The 14,761-nt window shown below is 35.1% G+C and overlaps 2 protein-coding genes and 2 pseudogenes across 2 annotated transcripts; 1 reads left to right on the top strand and 3 right to left on the bottom strand.

Moving 5' to 3' along the window:
• The first annotated feature begins 175 nt into the window (after positions 1 to 175).
• LOC107619116 (putative prefoldin subunit 4) lies at positions 176 to 2,391 on the top strand. The gene is made up of 4 exons (XM_088500346.1): positions 176 to 184; positions 289 to 399; positions 1,404 to 1,611; positions 2,339 to 2,391. Exons 1-4 carry the CDS (start codon positions 176 to 178, stop codon positions 2,389 to 2,391), a joined length of 381 nt encoding a protein of 126 aa, XP_088356472.1.
• Positions 2,392 to 6,351: 3,960 nt separating this feature from the next.
• LOC107616552 (PRA1 family protein F2) lies at positions 6,352 to 7,449 on the bottom strand. The gene has a single exon (XM_016318504.3). The coding sequence runs from the start codon at positions 7,354 to 7,356 to the stop codon at positions 6,691 to 6,693; it is 666 nt and encodes a 221-aa protein (XP_016173990.1). The 5' UTR covers positions 7,357 to 7,449; the 3' UTR covers positions 6,352 to 6,690.
• A 2,192-nt stretch (positions 7,450 to 9,641) lies between these two features.
• LOC148545253 (small ribosomal subunit protein eS26x-like) lies at positions 9,642 to 12,422 on the bottom strand (annotated as a pseudogene).
• Positions 12,423 to 12,431: 9 nt separating this feature from the next.
• LOC107615585 (protein FAR1-RELATED SEQUENCE 5-like) lies at positions 12,432 to 14,316 on the bottom strand (annotated as a pseudogene).
• Between the last annotated feature and the right edge of the window lie 445 nt (positions 14,317 to 14,761).

A 14,761-nucleotide genomic window follows, 5' to 3' on the forward strand; every position in this document is an offset into this window, starting at 1 on the left:
TTTATATTTTTAGTTAATTATGATCGGATGAACCAGGTGAGTCTAACTCACCGATTGGACCAGTAACCTGGTGAAATGGTCGTATAACCGAGTTAATTATCGGTTCAGTTCTAATAACTATGACTGAAAATGATACTGTGATTGGAATCAGGAAACCCTAAATTGAGTCAATAGCATGCAACAAGTAATAAAAAATCCCCAGCTTCAAATCAATGTTACTTTGAATTGCAATCTTCTTTCTATTATTTTCCCTCCTAGTTTATGATATTCCATTTTTCGTCGTTGAAGGGAGGAGGATCCGACATGGAAGTGACATGGGAGGACCAGCAAAACATCAATAAGTTCGGAAGATTGAACAATCGCTTTCATAAGCTCGAGGATGAGTTCAAAATCGCCAAGGTAACCATATTTTTTTTTTCATTTTTCTTTTGTATTTTTGTTTATTTAGCTCCGATTTGAGTTTAGTTGTTAGTATATGAGTAGAATAAGCACTCAAATGCATCCTTATAGTTTATAACTTGATGGTAGAAATGGACTGAAAGAACAAAAGAAATCATCGAATATGCATTAATTTACTTGTTTAGTTACAAGGTGGGGTTTTAGTCATCACTATAATAAGTTATGAACTAGGACCTCACAGAATAAACCATCATTTTGATCTTTAAAGATTGATTAATTTGCTCACAAAAGTGGTCCCCCAATGACTAATAATTGTATTCCTAAAAGATTCTTCTACTTGATCAATCTGCCCAAAGTAAGAACCAGTATGTCGGTAACCTGATATTTCCTCGGCCAGATAGTTTTTTACTCAACCAAAATGGAACATCTAAGGGTACTGCTAGAGTGTAATTATGGGCAAAACGCAGTTTACTTGCGAGTGTGTTGGTTTTCATTTGGCAAGAATGTTATGAGTGACGTAGTAGATACGAAACCTAGCTGGATTGATCAGTATCAATATGACATTCAATACTATCCTTAGATAATGTACACTCTTGCAAAGAATACATTAGTGATGAGTTTTATGGAGAACTAGGCATCTAATTGAAAAAAGAGAAGAAAGAAAAATGGTTTGACATTTTGCCTACCTCTCAAACTCATTAACAGTGGGCTAACATGCCGGTTTGTCCAATATGCAAAACTGAGAGCAACAGAGTCCAGAGTAATCGATTAGATTACATGAAAAGGTAGAGAGGAAAAATATATTCAATCTTATTACAATATATATCCTCTAAAATTAAGTATGTGGACGACTGGTTGTGATACAATCTTATAAACTCCTCTATTCTGCAAGTCCTGTCCTAGTTTGATTTTTGTAGCCATACAACCTTCTTGCAAAGGCAAGACCCTGGTTGGCATGTTTTTGATGTTGTGATACAAATGCAACGGGATGATTTCTTCTACAGGAAACAAATGATAATTTGGAAGATGCGAGCAATGAGTTGATTCTCACAGATGAAGATGTCGTTCGGTTTCAAATAGGTGAGGTCTTTGCACATGTGCCAAAGCATAAAGTCGAGAATAGGATAGAAAATATAAAAGAGGTGACAAGCCAGAAACTAACAAAGCTTGAAGGAGAGAAACAATTTGTGGTTGCTCAGATGGTTGAACTGATATGAAAATTGACAATTCAATATTCCACCGGCAAGTATACCGGGTCGTAATAAAGTAATAACTCGCTTAGAGTGAGGTCGATCCCACGAGGATTGATTGATTAAGCAACCTTAATCTATTGATTATTCTAGTTGAACAAGCAAGATAATGAGAATTTGGTGAATTATAGCAACAAAAATTTAAGTGACTGAAAATGTAAAGGGGCGGAAGGTAAATGACTGGGAATTGAAAGTGCATGAAAGTAAATTGCTGAAGAATAAATGACAAGGAAATTAAATTGCGGAATTGTAAAGGAAATGTAAAAGAATCACAATCACGAAGGGGAATAGAATGAAGTAAGGAAATGCTAATGGGTGAGGTTCATTTAATGATTAGAGATGCTTGAATCTTCCTGAATTAATGAACTTCTCTCCTCCCTTTTGCATGCAATGTTTAGATCTATGGCGCATCATATGTAATTGAGCTCCAATTCCTTGTTTACTCAATTTCTCATTCATGATCAAATGCTAATTCCTTGATCCAATGCTCATGCAAAGAGATGAAGAACAATCTCTAATCCAAAGCCACACAACTCATAAGATCCTAATTTCAAAGTGATTATATGTCATGTATCAACTTTGGATCAAGACCAAACTCATTGTGAAAAGAGAGTTTTAAAATGAATTGCTATGATTCCTTTTCCAAGGTTCACATAGAATTCTAATAGATCCAATCCCTCTTCCGATTGAATTTTTTTTGTATGGGAAGCTCAAGGATTCGATCAATCTCGAGGAGGATTAGTAGCCTTCTTCTTGTGCCATGTTTTATTCCATTTCATGTTTAGAGTGTTTTCTTGCTTGAACTCTAGTGGAAATGGACCTCCTTTTCTGCATGTCTTTGGTTTCATTATTCTCTTGCATTATCTTCCCTAGTTTATCCTAAAGAAAATCTTTAATGACCTTTGTTAATTATGACTATAAAAAATCTGTCACTTTGGATAAGTAACAGCGATAGCAGCATGTGTTTTAGTTGCATTACTCTTAAATCTTGTTGAGATAGAAGTGGATGTCATTTGAAAAAATAAAATAAAATAAAAAAATTGTGTGTTGAGCATTGACTGGTACGTTTTTCAGACAAATATAAGTTGCCATTTCATTTCAGTAATTCAGTTGATTGATATGTTCAACAATTGGACTTGAACTCTTCCATTAACACGATAACTATCAAAAAATTGGGTTAGTTTTGTCTAATTATTCCAATCTTTGATGGATATATATTTTATATTTTTCATTGTTAGAATTGTTTGCACTAAATTTTTCATGATTAAAAATAGTAACTTACCTTACTTCTATGTACGCCGTTAACAATCAAATTTGAACGTGGGACAGTTGGGACCTTGTACAAAGTACTTAAATCTATTGTTACTAAGGTTGCATTTGGAAAAGAGCTTGAGAGACGGAGACTAAGATTAACTTAAATTTTTGTACTGTGTTTGGTGTAGAATATATAGAATTAAATTATGTCTTATATTGTGCTTGGTGTAAAATGTGCAGGACTGAGATGTCTCACTAACTTGTTGGAAAAGGAAAGATGGTACTAGATTTGGAATTTGAAAAGTTGAATGAGGATAATTTAAAAAATAAATATTATTAAAGTTTAAGTCTTTGTCCCAAAAAATTTTAATTCCTTGCGATTCTACTTTCTAGAGATACTAAAGGAATTAGATTGTGTCTTGAGACTGAAATTTTTATTTCGAGTCTCTAGTTACTAAATATAATTCTAAGTTTTAGTCTTCCAGGATCAGTCCTAGTCTCTATTTTTAGTCTCTACTTCCAAACGCCAGCTAATTCCCTTATTTTTAATAACTTTGCATTAAGACATAATAAACAAGTTATATTTCATGTTCATGTATCTTTATTAGGATCGTAAGTGGAATATTTTTTTTTTAACATCTGGTGAAAATAGCCAATATTGTAATTATCAAGTTAAACTGCTTATATTATACTCTCTCAATGAGCAATTTTTTTTTTAATCTTACGTTAATGCAAGATGCTTATGCACTGGACTGCCTTTTAATCAGATTGCATCATCTCATTCTCTTTTTTTATAATTTATTCAACTAAAATTAAAGACCTTCATAAAACCCAAAACCATGTACGTTCTTGAGGTCGGGAAGATTTAAAAGAGAATATTATCACCTAAAGCCAAGAATAACCCACCAATATTTATATTCTATATTTTTTTATTTTTTATTTTTTGTATAGACATAATATGATTAAGTAATGAAAGTTGTTCTTAATAACAATGCTCCAGGTTGAGAAATTTCAATAGCAAATAAACACATGATACGTGTGCCCAAAAATATGCCCTATCATACGATATTGCGAAGAATTAAATTGGAAAAAAAAGAAAAGCAGTACTCTAAAATGTGATGAAGAGACCTAACAGCCGAAAGGAAAGATCGAAACTGCCAAAATAATAGTTGTCCAAGGACAATAATACCAATATTAACTACCAAGTATCGTTAGTACCTCTAAGATGGACAATGTGACTGGTATAGCAATGAGTTGATGACTTAGTAAGTTCGATATAGGATAGCGGTGAGTCATAAAAATTTTATCCCAAACCAGACACATTCTTGGACATCGGACTTATCCCAATATCTTATAAACTGGCAAAAAATGCATATGCGTTACATTTTTGTTAGTTATGCATCAATTAAACAACCAAACGTAAAGTACATCATTACAATCCGTCCAGGGATAAAAAAAAAAAAGTGTACATAATTAGAGTAACTTTCTCTTTTATCTGAATATAATTTTCATTAGATGAAAAAAATAAATTACATTAGGGTCTGTAAAGACCAAAGCATGCAAGTTGAAGGGATATACCACCAAAATAACAAATACCTGAGTCCAATATGAAGGGACTAAAAAGAAAATAGAGCCATCTCCAATTAAGCTCTTATTTCCCATCTAAATGGTGAAATTTTATTGGACTAAATCTCTATAGTAGTCTTTGAGATTCACGATTTTCACTATTTTAATATCTCAAATTCAAAATTTATTAAATTAATCTCCAAAGTTCAGTTCCTGACATCATATTGGTTCTTGGACCTTTTTTGGCATTGAGTCAATGAACAAAATAATGTGCTAATTTTGACTTCCTATGATAGATACATGGCCAAATGACATTGTTTCGTTTTAGAACATAAATAAGACAAAAACGCTGTCATTTTGGAGAATAATAAGAGATAAAACGATTTGCATATTATATAAACTCCTCTTCGTCTTCTCATTTTTGCCTTATTTAAGTCAAAACGAAATGATGTTGCTCAGCCATGTGTTTAACGTGGCAAGTTAGAGTCGATTCAATACTTCATTTGCCAACTCAGTACTAAAAAAAGTCCAAAGATCAATATGGAGCTCAGAGATAAACTTCGGAGACTAATATAGTAAATTTTGAATTTGAGTAAGTAAATTAGTGAAAACTACGAAGAGTCAAGACATCTCACTAAGGTTCTAAATACCGAACCAATAAAACTAAAAGTTTAAAAATTAAAAAATTCAATCGGTATTAAATCGGATATAATTAAATAATATTTATATATAAAATATATAATTTTTTAGAAAAAATAACTTTTTGTATTTTGTTATTTTAAATCGGTTAATTGATAAAAAAAAGCCAAATCGGTTCAACCGATTAACTAATTGTTTGACCAGTTTACTACGGATAAGTTATTACCATGAATCGAACCAATTTGATGGCAAAATTTAGATTAATATAGTCAAACCGACCAGTTCGGTCCGGTTATTAGAACAGTGCACTCAAGAAAATGATAGATCCTCTTAATCAATCCTGCTAAACATCATCCTAATTTCTAAACAAGAGAATGTTTTCTATATATTGAATGCATTTGAATTCTTACTCTATTTTGGAATTTTGGGGATTGTTGGGCATGCTATTAAAAACCTTCTCACCAATACTCACTCAATACTGGCTCAATACCATTAAATGACTGCACTGGACTTCTCTTGCCTACACACGAGAGAACCAGATGGTAGCAAAGCTCTAATTTCTAATTCTGTTAGACATGTGCTTCTAATCATTTCATCCACAAACACACTATTCCACTTACAATCATCTACCAAACCATGTTTTGGAATTCGCCTTTAGTAAACTTCCTTATAATATTCTGAGAACCTTCTTTTCAAAATTCTCCATTTTCAGATTCCACCCTGTCTATCTCTTCGTCACTTTACCAGCAACTCGCAGCAATGATTAAAATTCACTCTCTTTATAAAAAACCCCAAAAAGAAGTGATAAATAAATGGCTCTACAATAATCACCAATCTGGTTAACAGTGTATAGCATAAGGGAAAAAAAAAATACAATCAGAACTAACACAGAAATACCTACAACTTTCGTCTGAATGAGGTCCATAGTTACATGGAAAGCAATACATCCCAGTACGAGAACAGATATGCAGTATGCCACTAAAAATTTATGTGAAAATATACTTACTGTATTCCAGTAAACAGATGAAATGTAAATTGGTGCACAAATTGGTACACCTAAATGGTAAATTCATGTAACTATGGAATGAACTTCAATGACAAAGTAGATTGAAAAGATAACCCACTAAATCATCGAAACGAGTTTATATCCTGGCTTTCGGGCTCTAATTGAATACAGAAAAAGAACTAGGATCTTGCCGAAAAATTTTAAAAAATAAAATAAAATAAAATTGAACAAGTAAAATAATAGATAAATCATTCATTGAAATTTTCAATGGATCTTTTCTGTTAATCGCTACAGACACCGCCATTAACAACAGCCCTACTTTCCATCCTTATTGAACAAAAGATTCAAGGTGGTAGCATGAAACTACTGTAGTTCAGTTAAAAGTATGTTAAAAACAGTTAATTAACTAAACAACACACAGAATATCTTGAAGTTTCAGAAATTCTCACACTCCAATTTTTTTTCAATTGTAACCTCTCCTCTATTGAAACCAATCATTTTACCTTACAATATTCAGGGAAGAAATAAATAAAAAAAAGGGGGGAAGAAAATCAAACTTTGAGGACTCAATTGCAATCAAATTCTGGTATAATCCGTTCTGAGATGCTGTTGGGTACCAACGACAGAGAGCAACCCGCCTTCTGCCGCATTCTCTTCGTCAAGAAACAAATCCTCAGTAACCCTAAACGCCGCGTGGATCCCAACCACCACAACGCCAACAATGAGCGCCACCAACACGTTGTTCCCAACGTGAGTGGACACAAGCATCACAACCGTCACAAGCGCGAGGGTGCAGAGAACTGTTGTATCGTCAAGAACGGTGCCGAGTACAGAGAGCGGTCTGTCACGAGAGAAGTAGAGGAAGTACCAGGCGACAAGGAGGAGGAGAAGGACGATCATGGAGAATGGGTGCCATAGGAGGCTGAGGAAGAGGACCAGGAGCATCACTGCGGTGTAGTTGACGCGGAAGTAGGAGAGGTTGCGACGAACGCGGAGCATCGCGTCGGAGTAAGAGTAAGGTCGGGAGAGTGCGGAAGGGTCTAGAAGCTCCCGCCATGGGCGCGTCGTTGCGGCGGTGTTGGAGATTGTGGCTGTCGCGGCGGCGGCAGTGGCGAGGGTTGGGTTTATGGTGGTGGCTTCCTTGGCGCGTGAAATGAACGTGAGGTTGGAGGGACTGGGGGAGGGTTGAGTAGGAGTGAGCGTGGTTGTAGCACCGTAACTGGCGGTGGTTTTGAAAGACATTTTTGGGATTGTTTTATAGATCTGAACTCTGAAGGACTGATAATTGGGAATGTCGGATTTTGTGTAACGTAGGGTTCCAACTTTAGAAAGAGGGGATTTTTATGATTTTTTTTTTGGGTAGGAAAAAAAATGTGAGTTAATAGTTTAATTTGGTCCTCAAACTTGCACACGAGTTTAATTTAGTCTATAAAATTTTAATTATCTTTATTTAATTTTTAAATTTTACAAATTTGACCGATGTTAGTAGGACAATTTTTAAACGTTAATATAAACAATAAAATGGCAAAAGATTCGACGGTTTCAGAAAGTTTGGACCATTAAATAGTTCCAGAATAAAATATGTTTTTTAAGTTTTTTAAATAATGGTTAAGTAGTTCTTTTCTAATTTTAATTATAAATTAACCCAATAATTTTTATTTAATTATAAAAACTATTTTTTATTTTATAAATTATTATTTTATCATTAATCTATTATGTTTATTAACAATCAAAAATAAAAAAAGAACGAATTAGATCTTCCATTGATCGTAATAAATTTTTTGACTATTTCAATCGATTAAAAGATTATATTTGATCCGTAACGTTCGTCCAGGGCTGTGAAATCGTGTTTATTTGAAAATCAATCGATTGGATTATCAAAACAATCGATTGAAAATTGCAAGGCAGCATGGTTTTTGCAAAAATCAATCGATTGGTCATATTATCCAATCGATTGAACCATGACGAAAATGTGAGTTTTTAATAATTCAATCGATTGCTTATACTACCCAATCGATTGAATGCTTCAAAACAACCTGAGGTCTCACAATTCAATCGATTGGTTGTGTTACCAATCGATTGAAGTCATCAAAACAATATGGATTTGCCGAATTCAATCGATTGTTTGTGCTACCCAATCGATTGAAAGCTTCAAAGCAACTTGAGGTCTCACAATTCAATCGATTGGTTGTGTTACCCAATCAATTAAAGTTTGTATGTGACTTCCAATTCAATCGATTAGTACGAGAATTCAATCGATTGGGAAGTGATGTAAATGTATTTTTTCCTGCATTCAATCGATTGGTAATGTAATCCAATCGATTGAAATTTGAAGTTGGCTATCTATTAAACCCAAACCATGCGTATTCACTCTCTCCCTGTTTTAAAACATCATAACACCATTTCTGCACCTCTCTCCTCTCTCTAAAATCCAAAAAGCTTCTCTCTTCTTCTTCTTCAATCTCACCAACATTCACTCCAAACTACATGCATATTATTAATCCTCATCCAAATCCTTACAAAACCCACCAAATCAATATCCCCAAAATGGCCAGAACTAAGAACGCCAAAAGAGTTAAGGTTGAGGGAGAAAGCTCTGCTTCCACCAGACTAGTTGCTTCATCACATTACATGGCAAGGTGGCTGCCGTCTCCGAGGGCACTGAACAACTATGTGGAGAAGTTCGAGTCAAGGGCAATTGTTCCTCCCAGGTACATAACAGCCGAGTTCATTCATGATAGACATTATAACTTGGTCTGGAATGTTTTGCAAACACAGCACTTGTCTGATTTTGTACAAACTAAGGATGATTATTACCCACACTTGGTTGAGGCTGTTTATAGTACTTTAAATTATGTTGTTCCTGAACCTGATGAAGAGGGTGAGGAGGTAATGCCGCTGATTGAGTTTGATTTAGGGTCACGACATTATAGAGTTACTTTGGAACAATTAGCTAAACAACAGAATTTAGTTTATCATGGGACAAAATTTATTGCTTCGTGGCTTTTAAAATTTTTCTCTATTTTTATGCACTATAGAGATATTTTAATTTAAAAAACTCATATTTTTATGATGAAGTAATGTCATTTTCATTTATTATTTCAGCAACAATGCCATACAAATATTATGTCTTGTGAATTATATTTTATTTTATATAATTAATTTATGTAAAAAATATTCTAGAACTTTTTATTTGTTTTCATTCTATTTTGTTCTTTTCATTTGTTCAAGATTTGACCTCTCTGTTGAATCTTGACTAGAAAAAAAATACCATGCAATATATATCACGACATTTTAATAATCTGTTCATATATTGCTAAGACATATGTGAAGTATATATGTTACAAATTTTTAATCAATTCTACCTAGAGTAACAATGGAAGCCCCCTTTCCAATCCTCCATTAGAACGATAGGACTTTTAGACTTATCATCTACAAATTTTACAGTTTCCTCAGGAGCCACACGATCCGTTATTTCCTCATTGTAAAGCTCTAAGAATGTTACTTTCACGTTGTGCTCTGCATTCTCAGCCTCCAATATATCGAGGGGCAGCTTCTACTCCACCAGCAGGACGAGGTGCTTAACTAGGCTGACTGGGCCTTGGTGCTTCATCCTTTAAAATGAGAAACAAATACAATCATCAAAAAATCAGTAAATGGTACATAAAAGACATATAAAATTGATTAACCATCACTTACAATTCCTAGGCACAAAAGTCACAAGTCTATTCAAATACGTAGAATATATTATCATTTATCCAAAAGAGAGAATGCATAACCAATTACCCTAAAGACGACTGAAAGTTTGGAGTCCCATTCATTTATGCAGTCAATCACATTCACATGCTCAAGAAGAAAATGTTATAAGAATGCAAAATTGACATCACAGTTCTAAGATCTGAATATAGCTAAAACTAAAGACGGATGGGACGCAATTCTTAGTGGATTAGGATCAGCCTCAATTCTTTCCATTAATATCAAGTTCTAGATATGCAATTGCAAGATCTAGAACTATGATTTGCGTAAATTACAATTTGAAGAAATGAGATTTCTTCAAATGAATATGAAAGAGTAGCACTCCGGTCTCTACAACCGTTCTATGTATGAAAAGAGGAGATTAGTATCAGCCTCAATTCTTTCCATTAATATCAAGTTCCAACTAGTTATCCAAGCACTGCAATACTCTACATTTTCGGAACAAAATGTGTATCAACATAGCTAAAGATAATCCAAAACAATTTGCGCTCAATAGAATCAATAAGTAACAGATCGTGGAAAAGTTAAAAGAATGGAAAAAGAAGCATACTCTATGCCTGGCAAAGCGCTGTGGCGGCTCGTGGTTCCTCCTATCGGTGCAAAAATGCACCCTCAAAAGAAATACAATATTGCATTTTCACGTACAGCTTCGAAAGAGTGTATTCTACAACCAACAAACCATAACAATAGAAATACATAAATTCAAAATAATTTAGCAACAAAAGAACACAAATCTTGATAAACAGAGATAGATAGATTATGTGAAAGAAGAATTACGCTCATAGACACAGGCTTCCTGAACATCACGAACTGCAGCTTGCTCAACAATGTTCCTCACAAGGAACCGCTTGATTGATTTGTCCTGTGAATTTCATTAAAGAAAAAATTAACCTAAGAGGAGTGAGAAACAAATCTGAATGGAGAAAGAAAGAGAGTACCTTAGGGCAGCACTTGCCGCAATTGGAACAGTGGATGAATTTGACATGGCCGCGACCATGCTTGTTTCTTCCGCCATTTCTGTGCTTGAAAGTCTGAAAAAGAAGAACGAAAGGGAGAATGTGAGGGATTAAGCAGAGAAGAAATAGTACACAAACAAAGCATTAACAATCGTAGAAAATATTACTAAACAGCAAGTTTATTTTTAACCTGTTGAATTACCCAAATCGCAGTTCACAGTTCACAGTTCACATTTCACGAAACTTCAAAGTAACCTTCGAACAGGCTTGAACATAACTGAACTAACAATAATTATAAAAAATTATTCAATTAATCATCCTTCAAAAATTAATCAATGCTTCAACAATTATTATTACGAAAATCAAAATTCATACCTAGGGTTAGAAGCTGGAAGTCTGGAAAAATGCAGAGTTGGCGGGGACAGGGACAGTGGTTGGCAAGAGGTGGCTGAAGGGGTGGCAAGGTTGAACAGAGCTGGCGCCGGCGGTACCTAACTCAGTGACGAAAAGTGGCGCTGGTGGTGGCTGCGATTTTCGAGGGCTAACTTGGCGATGGAGCGTGGCTGTGAGACAGTGGTGGTGGCTCCACGGGCAGGGCTGGATGGAAGTTACGCCAGAGGCTCGACGTGGAGACTGGAGACGTCAGAACTGAAAGAGAGGGGTGAGAGTGGACTTTGGAGGCTCGAGATGAGAGGTGCGAGTGGGTCTGTGTGAGACTAGGGTTCATTCCCCTTTCTTCAGCATGCAAAACGCAGTGTAAAGCTAGCCAATTTCGAAAACCGACCGGGTCACGGTTCGGTTTAACCAACCGGCTCCCAGCTGGTTCGGCGGTTCAATTCTAATTTTTAAATTTGTCGGTTTTGCTGTCTGTTCGAATCGTATTTATTAACGATTTATGGTTCGACCGGTCAGTCCGGCTTATTCGAACTGATTTTCATGACATTGCTTTTTTTTCCAGCCCATTAAACGACGCCGTTGGTGGGGTAATTTAAACTGGAAACTCACTAAAAAACCGTCTGGTTTTTTACCGGTTTACCAGTTAAATGCCGGTTCAACTCCGGTTTTTTACCCTTTTTCGCTAACCCATATTTATTTGACAATTATTTCATCTAAAAAGCATAAGCACGACTATTGGAAGAATATATAAAATTTCATTAATATAGTGAGAAAAAATAAATAAATACAAATATGAAACTGGTTCTCTACACAAAAATATTAAGTTTATGGAGGTTGCTAATTATCACTATCTAACTCAGCCGTCGGTTTAGTATACATGTCGCCATCATTCGAACCATTAGCTTCATCTTCTATAACGTTGTTGTCAATGTCCTTTTGCCAAGGACATGTTGTCTTCTTATGTCCTTCCATTTGACAAACACTACAACGTTGCCGCCTCTTCTTAGATGGTTGTCCTGAGCCTATATTGGGTTGATGCACATATGAATTGCTACTTTTAGCTACACCTGACTGAGGTTGATTAGTGCATTCGTTTGCAGCCTTGTAAAATGAGTACAATCCCATAATTATGTCACGTGTCTCTTCATATCTCTCTAGTACTTTAGCAGCAACAGCAGCCAATTGTTTAGAAAATTCCATCAAGGCACTTTAACGACTAATAACAACAGCATCCCTGGAGAACCCACTTGGATCATTGAGTGCTGGTTTCACCTTTTTTGTCCATTTATCCAATAGCAATAACCGAAAAATCTCACAAATGTCTCTGTCAACCAGAACTTTCACAATATGTTCGCAGAGAATTCCAAATGACTCCATTCTTAAACAGGTACACATGAAGATCATTTCTTCTTGACAAAATTCAACAGTCCACAAAAATTCGGGCCTCCCATGATTACACACAATGTACTTTATGCAATCATCGTTATTCTCTATGTTTAGCACCCGCATTGATCCAACTCTAGAGAGAAATGGCCGAAACAATAAAAATATCTCATTTGTGTATAACTCAGCAGCAAATCTCTCTAGCAGCTCTATACAAGTCTGCATGACGGGCACCCCACATGTAGATTCATAATCAGCATTAAATTCTTTAAAGCGCAAGTGTGCAACACACCTTTGAAAATGCTCTACAAAACTTGTCAAATCATACCGCGACCCCACATACCTTACCACAACTGAGTGTAAACCTTCACATCTTGAGGTAGTTCTAAAGCCAGCAAAGAATTTTTCTTTTATATATGCAGTAGCCCACATATGCTTCTCTTCATACATGTTATTCACCCACGACTTATCCTCAACTCCAAATTCTTCAATAAGTTGAACCCACTTATGCTTAAACACAGGAATCTCGTAATCTCCCAACATGATTTTTCTGAATTTAGATATAAACGATGGATTTTCAGCATTGCTAGTTGCATTTCGAATAAGGTGCCAAGCGCATAATCTATGTCTGACTTCGGGAAATACATCTCTTACTGCATTGCTAATCGTCATGGCCCCATCAGTTATTATTGAGGTCGGGGTCTTACCCTTCATTGCAAACATGAGCTGATGCAGGAGCCAAATATATGTATCAGTAGTTTCGTCCACAATTAACGCAGCAGTAAAAACAATTGTTTGCTTGTGGTGGTTAACCCCGTTGAATATGACTAATGGACAACTATACTTGTTCTTCTTGTATATAGCATCAAAAGCAATAACATCCCCGAAGAGTTGGTAGTCTAGTTGGCTAATCCCATCAGACCAGAACAAGTTACGTAACAAACCTCTTGAATCTTGACATGATTTGAAATATAATTGTGGATCCTTCAACCGCATATCCTCCAACTTCTTCAACACACGTGCCGCATCACCAGGAATTTGACGCCTTTGCCGAGTAATCTCATTGTACATATCTCTAGGACTATAGCCAACAAATTCATACCCGCCTGCTTGATTAGCTAGAAGACCAAATATCTGTGAAGTGCTAATCTCGGACTTTAGCATGTTCATCATTTGCATAATATCTGCCTCTGACATTTTTCTGTGGACAGGCAACATAGCACTGAATTGTGTATCCAATAGATCATGGTTGTGTTCGTCAGAGAAATAAAAGATATGCCACCTTCCATTTTCTGGTACAAATTTAACATCCATTCGGGCTTCACACCCAGTTCTTGTTTCCAATCTAGGCTCCTTCTTCCTTTTTTCCATCGTGTAATATTTCTCCTCCCTGAATCCTTGCCTATGACATACAAACTTTTGTTTGTAAATCTCGCCAATACTATTCTTGAAGGTCTTGCTCTTCCTTGCACTAAAGCCCTTCGACTTTAAGTACTTCAGATAAAAATCAAATGCAAGCTGCAAAGTAGAAAAGTGATATTTACAATCTCCTCCTCAAAATTTTCACTAAAATTCAAAGTTGTAATGTCTTGCACGGAGTTAACCGCATAAGCAGCTTCAAGGATATCTTCTGACTGATCAGCTTCAAAAAATACGCTCCCTCAGTAAATTCATCTCCGAAATCTTGTTCGAATTCATTCTGTTCATCCATCATATCTTGGTCACAAACTAGCTCTTCTTGTTGGTTAATGTCATCGTCCTCCTGGTATTGCTCATTCATCTCAGTATCCGTAAATATACCTGACATCTTAAAAATGTCCAATGAAAAAAAAATTCAATACACTCCCTCTTATAACATTACAAAAAATAAATAGATTCTAATATTGCTAGCAGGGACGGATCCAGAGATTTTAATATGGAGGTGCCAATTTTTAAAAAAATTTGTTAATCTATAAAAATAATTAACATATAGTTCTTGGAGTTAGTTTTTTAACAGATTTATTAAGATACATATAATTATAATTTTTTTCCACAATTTTATTTTTAATATGATAATTACATAAAGAAAATATAACAATATCAATAGTACATTATAAATTATAAAATACCAATAATTTATAGCGTGTTTAGCTAAAAATTATCATATATCTTATTAA

Source organism: Arachis ipaensis, chromosome B9, assembly GCF_059453495.1.
Source record: "Arachis ipaensis isolate K30076 ecotype BB chromosome B9, ASM5945349v1, whole genome shotgun sequence".
NCBI classification, from domain to species: Eukaryota; Viridiplantae; Streptophyta; class Magnoliopsida; order Fabales; family Fabaceae; genus Arachis; species Arachis ipaensis.